Raw genomic sequence first — 16,481 nt, forward strand, 5'->3', positions numbered from 1 at the left:
ACGAAACATTTACAAACTAAAAAAAAGTAGAATTCAGAAGTCACAGAGCTCACACACCCCCCTCAGGAGTTCAGTGGGTTGGCCAGGAGTGGGGAACTCTGCCTGGTGGAATGTTCCACTGGAATGGGGCTGGGGAACTTCCAGGCTGAGGGGCAGGTGGTCCCAAGGGAGGAGGCCCCATGGAACTGGGGGATCAACCAGAGGCAGGTCTGGATGAAGATGGCTGCAGGACAGTGACCCAGAAGGCGCCACAGACTTTGGCTCAGAGGATGTGCAAAGACTAACGCGTTGAGGTTGAGGCTCTGAGGGTGGGAGGCTCCTCTTTAAGGAGGGGAGGTCCCCAGTTGGGATGCCAAGGGCGGGCTAAAGGCAGGAGCCCCAGGGTGCCTCACTGGAGCCAATGCTCTTCCATCTTCCCTGGGGGGGCTGGGGGTTCTGCCAGAGTCTGTTCACTGCTATGGCCTTAACCAATGAAGGGACACTGGGTGTCCTGGTGTGATGGCTGAGGGTCCCTAGGGAAGGCCACCCACGGGTGAATGTGGTGAGTGACTGAAGCCAGGAGCCCAGGTGTGCTGCGGGTGAATGGCTGACCCTGCTTTTCCAGTTCCAGGGACTAAACCTGGCGGGGGGCAGGGAGGCAGGGGTCCGGTGCCTGTCGAGGGGGTTGCTAGGGAGGTGGCCGAAGCCTGGCTGCGTCAGCCCCAGGCCGGACCCGGAAGGCCTGCTCGGGGCCAGCTCAGGAAGGGGCTGTGGTGGAGGCCACGTCAGACGCGCAGCCCGACCGCAGGCTCGCCGGAGCCGGACGGACGCGGCGCGCTCTCATTCCTCCAACTTGGGTGCCGCGGGCGGCGCGCTCAGGGCGCCGAGCTGGGCGCGCACGTCCCGCATCTGCGCCTGCAGCTCCTCCAGCGCGCCGGGCGGCGGCGCCAGCGCCTGCATCTGCGCCTGCAGCGCCTCGAGCGCCAGCGCCAGGTGGTCCACCTCGTCCCGCAGCGAGCTCCAGGCGGCGCGCCGCTCCTTCACCTTGCGCCGGTGGTTGGCCTGCTGGCGCCGGTACTCCAGCACCAGGCAGCTGCAGGCCACCATGAAGATGGTGAGCTCGCCCAGCAGCTCCGCGCCCAGCTCGGCCGCTGAGTCCTCGTTCAGCGGCTTCACGGCTTCCGACTTGAAGCCCAGGAGACGCATCTTGGTGCGCATCTCCGCCCAGTGGTACACTGCGGGGGACACACGCGTCAGGCCGCTCTGCGGGCCGCGGGGGGCGCGGCGGGCCCGTGGGGATCACGGGCGCCGCGGAGGGGCGCCTCCAGAGAACCGGGCGGCAACTTCGAAAGCGTCCAGAAAATTCTGGCGAGTGGAGGGGGAGACATGCCCTGAACGGGAGGTCCTGCGTGGGGGCTGCACTTCTGGGGGTCACACGTCCGGGCAGGTGTCAACCTGGCTGCCACTGCCGCCGCCCACCGCGAAGGCAGCGCGACAGCCCAACTCCGGGCCAGAGCTCACGCTGGGCTCAGGGGCTCCTGCAGGCGGCTCCAGAGACAACGCCCTGACCTAATCACTAATCCTCAGGGACAGGGGCGGTGGGCTTGGGGTCCCCAGCTGCATCTGAGCGTGTAAGCCACAGATCCCCCGCGATGGAGAGAGCCAGCCTCCCGCCGTGTGCAGGCGGGCTCCGGAAAACAGTTTCACACCCCGGCGCCCGCAAGCACCCACGCACGGCTGGGTGGACCCACTTACCTGTGCTCCCCCCTAGTGCGGAGAACCGCGTGCACAAGGGGTTCGGGGTCACTTGGCTGACGGGGTGTGGGCTAGGCTGGAAAACAAGTCCTTTCCCCACCTCCAGCCCTACCCCCCAGGTCACCCACCTTTGCTCTTTCCGGCCTTCGTGTCTACCACCTCAACCCTATGGTTCCAACAACAAGCTAATTCCTCTTGGTTTACTAAATTGAATTTTTAAAATGTATTGACTTGATTTTCCACGGCCGCCCACCTCCACAGCTCTAAGCACGGATCACCTATTTGGTCTCTTTCCCTTTCCTCCCCCAATTCTTGCAAGTGATTTAAAAATTTTCATTTTGACTGTTTACTGGCAGCCTTCAGTCCTAAGTGGCATGCCTGTTGCCTGCCCTCCTGACACCTTCGCTAGGGTGTATCACTGCTCACGCAGACGCCCCGGCCCAGCCTGTGGGCTCTCATTTCACATTATCAAGGCATCTCTGATCTCTCTGCCCACCGGCTGAATCTGGGGATGAAAACAGGAGTGTGTATGTTCAGGATATGCGAATGTTGGGACCTGTAGACACGACGAGGTCAGTGTTATGAAGATGTTCAGCTGCGTGTTGTGTGTCAATTAGCAAATTGACGCTAAAATTCACGTGGGTTGAGTCTGACTAGTTGAGGCCCCAGAGAAGCCCGGTGTCACTCGTTGAATTGCCTGAGATCTGTCGGAGCATCCTACCAGACCCTGCTACCAACTGTGGTTCCTTTCCACTAAGGGACTTTATGTCTTGATGCGGCGGATGGCAGAGCCTATTTAGAGCCGGCAGGTTTGGGGGTTCTGGGGTGCCCCTCTCCCTGCCCTGTAACATCCATCCCGAAGTGGCTGCAATGAAAACCCCAGACATCCTAACTGTTGAAATACATCCAGGCCGTGATAGGAATTGAACACCCACTCTCAAAACAGGCTGCCCGCAACTACTGGAGCTCAGCACCGGAACCGCGTGAGTCAGCTCCTGGGTGGAACCTGCAGAAGTCTGATGTGCACATCCACTGCTGAGCTATGAACAAAGGATGAAGAAACCGACGCACGTGGCTGCCATTGTAGGGCTGGTTTAAATAAAGCCACACATGAAACACGCAACAGCAGTGAGAACCACAGCATGACGACGTCACACGTATAACCGGCAAGGACACAGAGTATGTGATTCCATTCACAGGAAGCCCCCGAACAGGCAGTCTGCGGCGGTACACATCGAGGCACTGGTTACCCCTTGGGGACACAGTGGCTGGAAGGGGCCAAGTGAGGCTTCTGGGGGTGTTTAACTGCTTCCTCAGTGACGGCACCATTTTACATTTCTACCAGCCATCCAGGTGGAGACACAAAGCCGAAAAATGCAAGTTATACACATGTTCGTCCTCCACGAATCACAATAGCCAAGAGGTAGAAACAGCCCCCACGGTTCAACAACAGAGGAGCAAATAAACAAAACAGTCTTTCAGCACAATGGAATATTATACACACAAAAGCAAAGTATTGACACCAGTGTTCATTTCAAAAACATGTTGAGCAAGAGAAGCCAGATAGAAAGGCCAGGTACCATCTAATTTCCATTTATCTGAAATGTCCAGAAAACCTAGGCAAGTTCACAAAGACAGAAAGGTTGGTAGCTGCCAGGGGCTGGCGGGGGTGGGCATGGGAGTGATGACTTCATGGAAACTAATTTGCCCTTTGGGGTAATGAAAATGTTTTGGAACTAGATACATACAGTGACCGTCTCAGATGTTTAGAACTGTTCACTATCCAACAGTTAACTGCACATGATATGAATTTCATATAAAAAAACAAACTTCAAGACAGAGAGAAGGTCCACGGCTAGAGTGGGAAGAGGCTCCGGAGTCAAGGAGGGCCGGCCCGCCCACCCGTGACTGCTCAGCTCGCAGGGCACCGTCCGTCACAGCTACGTGTGCTGCAGGAAGCCCCCGGTGCGGGCCTGGTGACCTCACTCTGGGCCTGGTACTGAGAGCAAGCTGGTCGGCAGCTCTCTGGGGCTGGAGCAAACTGGGGGCGATGAGGTGTGTTCACTGTCACTACAGTGATTATTTCACAGGTGCCTGCACACCCAAACTGTGCACTTAGAGCTTTACAGTGGTCTTACAACTCAGGAAGCTGCCTGAAAAGAAACTGAGGCAGGGCAGGGTAAGCACCCAGAGAAACATGACCGAAGGGGTCAGGGCGGGTAGGTGGAACTGGGAATTGCTGTCTTTTTATGATACACCTTACAGAACGGTTTCATTCTATAATCTTTAAACTGAGAATACAAAAACCATTTGATTACAAGAACTCATGTTCACACACAATATGCGTGGAGCGGGGGTTTTCACCTAGGATCCTCTTGATATTTATCTGATTAGTGACTTGGTTATTCATGGGATCTGACACCTGCCAGCCCAGTTTGTCGGTCTCCAGGCAGTTTCTTGTCCCAGACCTTTCCCTCCATTTTTGTGCACACCAGGGAGTGATGGGTCAAGAAAATAAAAATGCACCGAAGCCAAGGTCCTGTCCTGCAGAAAACCCCAGCACGCGCTCTACCTGTCCACGGAGACAATCCTAACTCTTTAAAATAACCCCAAGGCACAACATGATGTACCCCATCACTGATTCTCTGGTTGTTTCCAAATCGACTCTTTAGCGCTCACACCCCCTTTCTCTCTGAGGCCACGGGGCCTTTGCATATGCTGCGTCCTCTGCCTGCAATACTTGCTCTTTTCCATGCTCACCCTGAGTGTTCAGTTCCTGACTGAGATGCCTCTTCTGGCAGAAAGCCCTTCCTGACTGCCTCAGAGGGGCCCACCTTTCCCGTGGGCTCCCCCAGCTCATCTCCAAACACTCCAGGGCCATTACCATCTGGGAGCAGGGGGAGGGCAGGCCCAGAGCAGATGCTTACATGGTATTTGTGGAAAAACACACATACATGAGCCAATCAGGACCCCATCTACAACCTGGCGCCTCAACAGGCTGGAATCGCCCTCTCCCGTGAGAATACTGAAAACCACTGAAATGGACTCCTAGAAGCAACGCCGAAGCTTCAAACCAGCTATGCAGTTCCAAGACATCCCCAAGGAGCTCCCGCCCCTGACGGGGTAAGGGAGGAGGTCAGGGGCAGCTTGCAGGGGTGGGGGCTGGGGGTCAGCTCCCCAAACCAGTGGAGGGAAACCCTGGCCAAGGTGAACTTCCCTAGAGGAATTTCCGGGACACCAGGGTGGGCCTGGGCCCAACCGGGGCAGTGGGAACTCGGCTGACCCAACTGGGAAGTGGGGAACCAGGCAATTGGAGGGAGCCCTGTGTACCCTGAAGGCTCCCATCCCCCTCCTGGAAGAAACCAAAGAAAAGCCAGGTGGCGCCAGGCCTGACTCCATAAAAAGCTCTACACCAGAAAGAAGAACTTTAGAGTGAACTCACAAATGATCCTGGACGGCAAACCTACGCGGCGACTTCCCAGCCCGGGCGAAGCGGGAGTGCAGGCCAGGGCGGCGCAGACACAGCCCCAGCGGCCACTGAGGGCGCCATGGTGGAAGGCGGCACACGTGTGCCCACTACAGCGGCAGCAGGCGCTAATTAGCCCCCAGTGTGCGCCTGGAGGCCCAGATGCCTTTCCACAGGCCCAAGCTCCCAGGTCCCGCCCCCACAGAGAGGGGTGGGGAAGGGGGTGATTAAGCACAGAATGCGGCTTACTGCAGGGGCCTCCCAGGCCCAGGGCTTAAGTCTCCTCGCTGTCACTGCTGCTCCTGGGGTCTGGGTGGGGTCTGGGTTCCGCCTGGCTGGCTAGGGAGGTGACCCATAGGGCGCAGCAGACCTCTCCTGTCTCCCGCTGCTCCCCTCAGCAGTGGATTTCAGGAGATCTGCCAGTTCTGCTACCTGCTCTGTCTCTGGTGAATCTTCTTCTATGCATAAATAAATAGATTTTTTTAAAAAGTGTGTGTGTGTGGCCCTCCCTGGTGGCGCAGCGGGTTAAAGCACAGCACTAAGAAACTAAAGCCACTTCCACATGAGTTCGATTCCCACCTGCCCCGGAGGTGACCACATGGCGTGGCAGACCTCTCCTGACCCGCCCGCTGCTCCCCTCAGCAGTGGACTTCGTCATCTGCCTGTTCTGTTCCCCACTTTGTCTCTGGTGAATCCTCTCACCCTCCGCATCTCTGGCCTGTACCCCAGTTCTGTACAAATAAATAAATAAATCTTAAAAAAAAAAAAAAAAGTGTGTGTGTGTGTGTATGAAAACGAAAATACAAAAAAAAAAAAAAAACCAACAAAGTAAAAAGGAAAGAGTGGAAAAAACGTGGGCCTGGTGGTGAGCTATGTCTCAACATTAGCGCATTCTCAGGGAAGAGGCTCCTGCCTTTGTGGGGACAAGCGGTAACTTGGTGATGTGAGGGGATGGAGTTTCAGTTTAGAATGATGGGAATATCTCTGGTGAGTCCTCTCACCCCCTGCACTTCTGGCCTGTACGCCAGTTCCTGTATGCATAAATAAATCTAAAAAAAAATAGAATGGTGAGAATGTTCTGGAAATATTATGGGTGACTTCAACAGACGTGGCGGACGTAACTCCATGCTGCTGGGCTGCCCACTCGGCAATGGCTAAATGAGCGACGCCATGAGATGCCTGCCTGGCCACGATTTCAGAAGAAAAGGTAATTTGGTGCCGAGGGGCGGTTCTGACGCGCACCCCCAGAGTCAGTACAGGCCCCTCCAGGCTAGGGTGCAGTCCCATAGGCCAGCCCTCCATCCGGCCTCAAGGGGTTGCACAGCTTAGACAGCAATGGGAGGTCTCTGAAGGAGCAGAGTTTCCTGCCGGGGTCCCTGAGACGCCGACACCCACCAAAGGTGCAGTTTCAGTGAGCAGGGGAGACGGGTGAGCCCCGCATGAACACATTCATCCCCAAAACACTTCGAATTTTCATTGGTTTTCAGGTGCCTCTCTCTGAGCGCCCCCCCCCCCCATTCTCAGAGGGAACACACAATGGTCACTTAGAAATTCACCTATGCACGGGACCAGATGCTTCTGCACCAACCTGCCTCATACTTAGGCATCGAGAGGCAGTGTCTGTGCCGGTCACTTCCGGAAGGCAGGCTTGCAGGTGCTTCCTGGTGGTGCCACCCCAGACAGCTGAATGCACGTCAGGCTGAATCAGCTGGGAGTCCTTGCTATCTCAGGTGCTGCTCCCCACCTCCTGCTATGCCTACTCGCGGGGGTCCCCCATGCTCACACCTTTCTCCCCTGCAGCTGTCTTCCTCCTCCTGCTCCAGTTTGTGCAAGGATGGCCCCTTCCTTCCAAAGGTGAGCAGGGGCGTGGGGGACAGGGATACACTGAATTCCTGTGTGTGCATATAGAAGAACTGGGGTGTAGGGCAGAGGCCTGGTGTGGGGGGCAGGAAACGGTGAGAGGACTCACCAGAGGCAGAGCGGGGAGCAGAACAGGCAGATGTACTGAAATGCACTGCTGCGGGGAGCAGTGAGGAGCCAGGAGAGGTCTGCTGCGCCCTGTGGGCCTAAGGGTGATAGCTGATACTTACCCCAGGCTACCAGGGATGCCCAGGGACATGCTGAATTCTGACTCATCTGGGGGTGGGGAGAGTGTTCTGGGGAATCTCCTTAGGGATGCCCCAAGCCTGGCCCTGTGCTGAGGTGGGTGGATGCTGTGGAATAGCTAACGCCTCTTCTCTGGAGGGAGCAGAAACCCGGTGTCTGCTGGGCACGGAGCGGGAATGCTTGTGTCAAGTCAGACCCGTGGATTGAGCCACGGCAGGCAGGCCCAGATGGCGACGCTTTTCTAGTAAAACTCCCTGTACGAACTCCACCAGACGCCCACAATCACAGTGATTTCCGTGGGACACCTCTTGGAAGCAGAAAACCCTATGTAGTATAGAGACACAGCTATCTGCACACCCACGACCAGGGCCACTACAGCTGCCCTTTCTGCTCCGGCCTGCACTGAGCCCGATGCCTTCCACTCCCCCCCCCCAAGGCTGGCAGTTCTCTGACAGGCCAGGCAGGGATGTGGGGGCGGGGCGTGAGGGGAGCTGCTGGCAGGCTGGGTGGGGTCCCTAGTCCCAGGCCCCTTAGCAGGGGGGTGGGAGAGTGGGAGGGAGCGAGGGAGGGGCAGGAAGGAGGGGAGAGAGCGAGAGAGCCATCTCCTGAAGGCAGACAGAGTAGGAAGCTGTCCGAAGTGAGCTCTGAACTCGACTCCGCTAACCCTGTCTTATTTTGGGGGGCGGGGGGCATCCTGAGAGTGAATGACCCCTCACAGAGAGGGTAACTGAGGTTAGGGAAGCAGCCGCAGTGCCTACCAGGTGGTCAGTGTCCAACAAACACCCCGTGGTCGCTGAAAATTGTCTTTATTATGGTCCCCTTAACGCTCGGCCGCCGTTGTGAACACCCATTTATTTCCTTACCCCCATCCCTCCCCCTCCCCGCCTTCCCTCTTACCTTCGAAGCTCCGGTGGGCCACCCCGTTATGTCCTGCTGTCATTCCTTGGGTTTGTTTCCTTCTCCCGCTGTGCATGTGAAGTCACCCAGTGCGGCTGTATCTTCGGCTTACTTGGCGCCACCCCACCCCCACCCCGTTGTTCCTCCACGCTGCGGTAATGGGCGCGTTGGCCGGCACTGAGAGGCCTCCCGGCCGGCACACGCGGTCGGCGGTGGTGGGTCGGCCCACACAGCCTCCGAGTTGCTGAATTCACGTTCTCGGGTACAAAAGTGAGGTTGCTGGATCCTACGGTGTCTCCACTTGGACCTTGTCAAGGTAAATCCAGCCGGCTTCCAGAAAGGCCGCACCCTTTAGAGCCGCTCATCAGAGCCGTTCTCCAGCCCTTTCCTGCGCTTACTGGGGTGTCTTGACTTGCTGGGAGTCTCTTTAATGCGCGCCATTCTCACAGGCATGAGATGGTATCTGATTGTGGTTTTGGAAAACCTCATTTTAGAGCTGGAACAAGTGGGGCCCAGCAGAGCTCCCCTTGGGCCACACAGCTGGTGTGGGGGGGGGGGGCGACTTGACTCCGCCCACTCTCTTCTACTTTCCTTTCACGATTTTTTTCCTTAATGGTTATAACACCATTGTGGCCTCCCTTTTACCCAGTTTACCGCCACCCCCCACCCCCAGCACCACCACCTGTTTTCTGAGCAAATGCTCATGACTGGACGCTGGGTAGTTTCAGTCCAGGAGGAGCCAGGGCTGAGTCGCCAGGAGGGCGGGAGTGGGGGCGGCCGCCCGGAGAAGAGCAGGCTGCGGGCACCAGCTCCCGCCTGTGCCCCCACCAGCGAGAGTAGTTTGCTTGCTGAAGGATGCAGCCCCCGGCTGGCCCCCCAGCCCCTCAGCTACACCCTGGCCAGGGCATGGAGGGCACTGACCCCCACTGCCTCAGACCAGCCTCACTCGGTCCTTTTGACTAGTCTAATGGCCAGGGTGTCTTGCTGTCCCATGGTCTCTCTAGAATCCAAAAGAAAATGATCATCTTTTTTTTTTTTTTGGCATAGAAGAAATAGGGTATATGGGAAGGATTCACCAGAGAGGGTGGGGAGCAGAACAGGGGGACTGGCTGAACGCCTCTGCTGAGGGGGGCAGCGGGGAGGCAGGAGAGTCTGCTGTGCCCTGTGGGTCACTCCCTGGCGGGGGATCGAACTCAGGCCACAGTGGTGATAGCGCTGAGACATAACTGCCAGGCCACCAGGAGGCCCCATCTGCCTTTTGTGTGACCTTGGCTGTGACCAGGGCTGGGAGGGGGGTGGTCAGCAGCCCTGCCCATAGGCCAGCAGCTGGCTGAGGGCCTGAGAGCTGAGTGCCGGGCCGCCTTGGGCCAGGAAGAGGGTGGCTGAGAGAGAAGGGCGGCGGGGAGAAGGGCCGCCGGCCGGGGCTTGGTGAACTGGCCCTCGGACGGACGAGTGGGGGAGCGAATGCCCATCGGAATGACCGGGAGAGACCACCGCACACCCCCGAGGACCCTGGCCAGTAACCAGAGGGGTGAGGCTGTGGGGCGGCGGCAGCCTGACTCTTGCCCTCTGTGAGCCGGTGCCCGGGGCGGGAAAGCTGTAAGGCGGGAGCGGGCGCCTGCGGGCGGGGGGTGGCTGCCCGGGGACTGCCCTTTAGCCCGATTTTTTGGTTGGTTTGTTTTTCATCCCCCCATTTTTGTTTGTATTCTTCATTAAAAAGAGGGAAATGTAAGAAGGAAAAAAAAAAGATAAACGGACTGTGGTCATGAATGGCAAGGGGAGTATACTAAAACCACTGAACTGTGTGCTTGAAATGGGAGAGGGCGCCATCCCGGTGGCGCAGGGGTTGGGTCCCCGCTGTGTCAAGCCGTCACCAGCCGCCACGGCCTGAGTTCGATCCCCCGCCAGGGAGTGACCCACATGGCGCTGCAGACTCTCCTGTCTCCCGCTGCTCCCCGCAGCAGTGTGTTTCAGTAGATCCTCCTGTTCTGCTCCCCCCTCTGTCTCTGGTGAGTCCTCTCGCCTCCTGCACTTCTGGCCTGTGTTCCAGTTCTTACATGTATAAATAAATTTTTTAAATGTTAAAAAAAAATAAGAGAGAGAGAGAAAGAGGTTAGGACGCAACACTGCAAGCTGGCCGCAGCCGCTGCAGTGCGGGTTTGATCCCCACCCCGGAGCAGACCCGCAGGGCGCGGCAGACCTCTCCTGGCTCCCCGCTGCTCCCCTCAGCAAGGCACTTCGTAGATCTGCCTGCTCTGCTCCCCAATGTCTCTGGTGAATCCGCTCAACACCCCCGCACCTCTGGCCTGCACCCCAGTTCTGTATGCTTAAATAAATAAATCTTAAAAAAAAAAAAAAGGGAGAAAGAAATGGGCAGAGGTGCTTACCACCCGTGGTAATCAAGATCGTTAGAGGAAAACCAGCTGGAAGGATGCCAGGCTGCGGTGGGCGGGCCCTGGCACAGCCCCACCCCAGCTGTCTCCCCAGGCAGCGTGCCGGCAGCAGGGGGGCGGGAGAGCACTGGCCCCCTGCGGTGGGGTAGCCCGGGACCCCAGGCCACAGGCGGAGCTGCTGCCGAGTCTGCCCCTTCTACCGGCCCTGCAGAGGAGCCGCCAGACCCGGACAGCGCTCACCGTCATTCCCGAGAACCCCAGAGGGCAGAGGCAGAAGACTGCAGGTCCTACACCCAGAAAAGCCCAGGTGGCCCCTCTGTCCCTCCTCTCTGGGGGCCACAGGACCCTTTCCTCTCTTTTGTCCCTGGGAGCTCTGCCTGCCACGGGGGGTTAGGGGGCGTTTGTCTGTCCCTGATAGGGGGGTCTGTGCCAGCAACTTCGTGTCCCACTGTGTGGCATGGGCCCGGCCTACCTGTCACTAGGTGAGTGATTTCACATCTGACCTGAGGTGGCTGGAGGTCCCCTGGTCCTCACCACAGCTCCTACCATGTGGGGGTGGGGGTTCTCTGCTTGCAAACATCAGCGGCAGCCCCTCTTCTGAGGCTCTGCCTGCTGGACCCAGGACTCTGACTCAGGTGACTAACTCCAACTTACAGGCAGCACCTCCTTGCAGCGTGGCCGGGCCCTCTTCATGCCCCAAGAAGGCTGCAGTCTGAGCAGCTCTTGGCCTTGGGAGGCAGAAGCCTTAGAACAAGTGGAGTCCACGTCCTTCGCTTCCAAAATGCAAGATAGCAAGGTAAGTGGGTGGGGCTGGGCTTGTTCGTGCAGCCTCCTGGCAGATGTGCAGTTGGTATTTGGGGTCCTGGTCTCATGCCCCCTTGGATAGTTGGCCCCCAGACCCACTGTCCACTCCAGCCACTTGGTCCTTCTCTGCTCCCAGGAAGCTGAGCACCGGGGGATGCCATCCCTGAGCCCCCATCCTCTGCACTTTGGGGTGCAGGGACCTTGGGCAGAGCTGGCAAGGGGGGAGGTAGGAAAAGGTAGCCCCAAGTTGGCGGCAGCCCTGTGCCCTTGGTCTGAGGCTGCAGCTCTGGCATCTGCCCATCTGGAAAGAGCTCTTGGAAGACCTGGGGGTGGTATCTGCCCTGCTGTGCCCTTCCCTCCCTTCACCCTAACTGTCCATATTGCCAACCTGCGCAGAACTCGCTTCAATAAACAAAACTGACAAAGCAAACAGAAAACCTCACTTCCCTGTCCCTTGAGATCTTGCACAAATCTGCCCTCCGAGGCTCGTCTCAGCTCCATTCCAACCAGTACGACCGCCCCTCTGGGCCACAGGACCTTTGCACATGCAGCACCTTTTACCAGAACAACCTCCCCTCCAAATGCGAATGTCTTAATGAACAGCAGAAAACAGAGTGACCCACTGGCGGGGCCTCAGTGAGGCACAGCCACGTCCCCCTTCTCACCCTGGGATTCCTATGAGAGCTTCATAAAATCGTAACTCCCTTGCACACAGGGTGGTCTGAGATTCTGAGCACAGTCACTGAAGATTGCTAGGAGGGAGGCTGAACAGCCTAGAAAAAGCAGACATAAAACATCAAATAATGCCCGTGGGGATTACAATTGAGATGGAAAAAAAATGTACAAAATGATGTAAAAATAAACTATTGTAAAATAAAAACAAAAACAAAAAACATCAAACAACCCCCCAAAGGTATCAACTCCCAATCCCCCCAAATCTATAACTCATATAGCAAAAGGGTCATGGCAGATGTGATTGAGTTAAGGATCCTGAGGTGGAGAAAGAAATTGGCCAGGATTACCCAAGTGAACCCAAATATAATGGGTTCTTAGGAGAAGATGGGGGAGGGAGTCTGACAGCTGTGTAGGTTGAAGGGTGCCCCTCCCACAGGAAAATGTCCACATAAAAGTCCAGAGCCACGTGAAAGTGATCTCAAGATGAGATCATCCTGGATGACCCAGGATCCTGAGTATATAGAAGTGAAAGTCCTTGTGAGAGGCAGAAGTGAAAGCGAAAGTCCTTGTGAGTGGGTGAAAGTGAAAGTCCCTGTTAAGAGGTGGGTGAAAGTGAAAGTGGGCGGGCTGGGACTGGGCCCAGTATCTTGAGACTCTCCTGGATTCAATGACTCAAAAAATGCTGAGCGACAGCTGGAGGCATGGGGGTTTATGCCAGAGAGGTGCCTGCGGGGAGGACTGAGGCCCCTTTGCCAGTGACATGAGTGAGGCTCACATTTACCTTCTTGGAAATGAACCCTGCACCCTGTGGAGTCTTGAAGGCCAGAGCCAGAACCAACATCCTGAGCCTTACAACCGTGTGTGATAACAAACGCTTACTGTTGTTCAAAGCTGTCAAGTTTCCAAGTGATCTGAGCAATAGCTAATATATGTGGCATGAGGGGAGGGCACTAGGCAGGGGCCAGACCCCCGCCCCCGCAGGCCCCACCTGAGAAATTCTCATCGTGTCAAGGACTTGGTGTGAGTACACAACTGGGACTTGTTTTGGGGGACCACAGAGCGCTGAGCTTTCCTCACCTACCACCGTCCCCGCGCTCTGCGTGACTGGCTGGTGCCACCCTCCCAGGTGGGCCGGAGAGGCGAGGGGTGACCCAAGCTCTGGCTCCAGCCCCTTCCCCTCCCACCCCCAGCAGCTCACGCAAACACCCAGGTGGGGACAGGTGTCTGGCAGTGCTGAGGTCTGGAAGACAAAGCAATCTCTCCGAGACGGCCCCAGTGCCCAGCTAGAAGGCTCTTCTCGTGGGCACCTTCTCCACTGTGAAGCTAGTCCCTGGCATTCCTTCACATGGCCCCACCGCACGGACTCACAGTCCTTCCCGAGAAACCCGCCGCCTTGTTTTCTTGATTTACTTTAGCCCTCCCTGGTGACACAGCCCTTCCTGCTGGGCTAAAGCACAGCACTGCAAGCGAGCCACAGTTGCTTCAGTGCGAGTTCGATCCCCAGTCCTGAAGCTGACCCCCATGGTGCAGCAGACTTCTCCTGGTCCACCCGGGGCTCCCCTCAGCAGTGTACTTCGTTAGCCTGCCTGCTTGGCTCCCCACTCTGTCTCTGGTGAATCCTCTCACACCCCCTGCATCTCTGGCCTGTACCCCAGTTCTGTATGCATAGATAAATTTAAAAAATTTTTTATTTTACTTATTTTTGCCTAGAAGAACTGGGGTACAGGCCAGAGGTACAGGGGGGAGAGGATTCACCAGAGACAGAGCGGGGCGCAGAACAGGCGGAGCTACTCTCACCCCCTGCAAGTCTGGCCTACACCTCAGCTCTTCTATGCATAAATCAATGAAAATAAATCTCATTTAAAAAAAAAAAAAAACAACCTTTATCTTGGAACAACGCGTTGCAAGGAGTAAAGGCCCGGGAATAAAACAGTAAGTTTGAGCAAAAAACGACAAAAGCGCTGTGTTGCCTAGGAGAGACCGGCGTGTTTTCTCAAGCTCTCGCGGCGGATCCTGAGGAGGCGATGGTGCTGGCGCAGGGGGCAGGAGGAGACAGGGCCTGTGAGGAAGGAACAGAGGGCAGCAGGAGGCGGCGCTGGGTCCAGGGAGCAGGGGCCGGCGGGCACTGGAGACTGGTCGGTGCAGCACAGGCTTGTTCCTGTGGATGGTGGAGAGGGCGCTGGAGAGGGCAGCCCAGGACCTGGTCAGAGAACGGCCGCTGCTCGCTGTGCTCCCTCCCGGGCTTAGACAATGCAAAATGAGGTGGACCTGGGTGGGAAGCCGGACACCCTCGAGGTGGAGGAGGGGCGCTTCTCCAGTGACGGCGGAGAAAGCAAAGGCCTGATGGGAAAAGACTGACAGACTCGGTGACTTTGAAGAGAAACCCCTTCGGCCCATGTGCGAATGGGGACCCCTGCACCTCTCCCTGCCGCCCCCCAAGGTCAACAGCCGGTGCAAGTAACGGCATCCTGCGTCCTCTCCAGCATTTGCCGGCTTTGAACTGTTTCATGTTTGAGATTTGCAAGCGCCGCCCACTCTGCGGCTCCCTGCGCTTTCAGGGGCAGGTCCTAGCACTGAAGTCCGCCTAAGGCACTCGGTGCTTTCCGCTTTGGGGATCTCCTGGCTCACAGCAGCCTGCGAGGCTCTTGCCATGACTCCATGACTCGCTGTGGAAGGAGGCGAGAAGTGGGGGTCCGGTGCCCACCAAGGGGGGGTTCGGCAGTGCCAAGTGGACTGCAGGCTCCTGGAAGGGGCCTGCCAAAGGCCCCCAAACTGCGCAAGGGTTTCCTCCCAGGGAGGGGCTTTGGTCTCTGGTATGCTGGAACGTCCATGAAGGGACCGTGCATCTATGCAAGTAGATCTCGAGGCGCAGGAAGGTGCGGAGCGGAGCCCACGGTGCCTCCCAGGGGTTTATCAGCCCTTATCCAATGGAGGTGCCTCTGGAAGCCTGGCTGGGCACTGCCACTCCAGGGGTGAGGGGAGCCCCAAAACCAGGGTCCCCAAGCCCAAGGCCACCTCTTCCATTTGCCACCTTCCTCAGGACGTCCCAAATGGGCACCGAGAGGGTCCCCATACGCAGGAGTCAGGCAGATGCTGAATGTCAATTATGCGACTTGGGGGTGAGCTCTGTGACAGGCATCAGCGAGCAAGCGGTCTCTCCCCCTGTCTGGGGCGACTGGTCAGAACAAACAGCAAACACCTGCCAGAGGCCACATCTTGGGGGTGGAGGAGGCCTTGGTATCCCCCCTTCTCTGCACCTGCAGCAAAACAGGTGCAGAGAAGGCCCAAAACAGGCCAACATTTCCCTCCTGGGTGCACAAAGCAAACACCTCAGAGCCGTGACTCCCTATATCCTGTCGCTCAGAAAATCCTACCTTTGAAATACTAATGTGTCACCTCCGCCTGGATGCTCACACGCCTCTGTAAAGGTGGGGGGTCCACCTTGGCTCCCCTACGTCTGCCCTCCCAGTCTGTGAAAACTGAGGCATCTCACGCTCCTCCTCTGCTCGGAGCTCCTGAGACTCCCGTCTCCCCAGGCTGCCCACTTTCTGCAGGTTTGTAGGACACATACATAGGCTTTTCTGCAGGAAGCAGAATAAATACCAAGTACCAGTACACTGCACATTATAACGGCAATTATTCAGGGAAACTCTGTCCCAACAAGGTTTACGTAACGCGTGATGTTAACACTTAATCCACGTTACGTAATGCAGATAATCGGTATGTTTATAACATTTATTAGGTATGTACGATACATATATATATGTAGGTTTCTCTTCATTATGGAATAAACAGGAGCAAACAGGCTAGATACTATACAGGCTGAAGAATAGTTAGTGAAACTTTCAATCTATTTTTAAAATAGATTTATTTACGCACACAAGAACTGGGGTACAAGCCAGGGTTGCAGGAGGTGAGAGAACTCACCAGAGACAGAGTGGGGAGCAGAACAGGCAGACTGAAATACACTGCTGAGGGGGGCAGCGCGGAGACAAGAGAGGTCTGCTGTGCCCTGTGGGTCACTCCCTGGCCGGGGATTGAACTTGCGCCCCAGTGGCTGCAGTTTCAGTGCTGCGCTTTAACCCCTTGCGCCACCAGGGAGGCCTCAATCCATCATTTATATACAGTGGGCTTCCCTGATGGTCTAGGGGTTAAGTCTTAGCGCTTCTATTACCGACAAAGCCTGAATTCAACCCCCAGGCAGGGAGATGACCCACAGGGCGCAGCAGATCTCTCCCCTCTCCCCGCTGCGCCCCTGAACAGTGGATTTCAGTCCATCTGCCTGTTCTGCTCCCCACTCTGTCTCTGGTGACTCCTCTCATCACCCGTAACTCTGGCCTGCATCCCAGTTCTTCTAGGCAAAATAAATAAATAAAATCTTAATACACACAGATACAGAGAGAATA

The 16,481-nt window shown here is 56.7% G+C and overlaps 1 protein-coding gene across 1 annotated transcript; it reads right to left on the minus strand.

Annotated features, from left to right (window-relative positions):
- Window positions 1–5,527, minus strand: OPA3 (optic atrophy 3 (autosomal recessive, with chorea and spastic paraplegia)). The gene is made up of 2 exons (XM_012733803.1): window positions 5,450–5,527; window positions 1–1,214 (listed from the first exon to the last, which is right to left on the minus strand). Coding segments are annotated over exons 1-2 (396 nt in total). The 5' UTR covers window positions 5,451–5,527; the 3' UTR covers window positions 1–819.
- Window positions 5,528–16,481: the final 10,954 nt, after the last annotated feature.

This window comes from Condylura cristata, unplaced genomic scaffold (assembly GCF_000260355.1).
Source record: "Condylura cristata isolate star-nosed mole 26May11 unplaced genomic scaffold, ConCri1.0 scaffold00041, whole genome shotgun sequence".
Classification (NCBI taxonomy): Eukaryota; Metazoa; Chordata; class Mammalia; order Eulipotyphla; family Talpidae; genus Condylura; species Condylura cristata.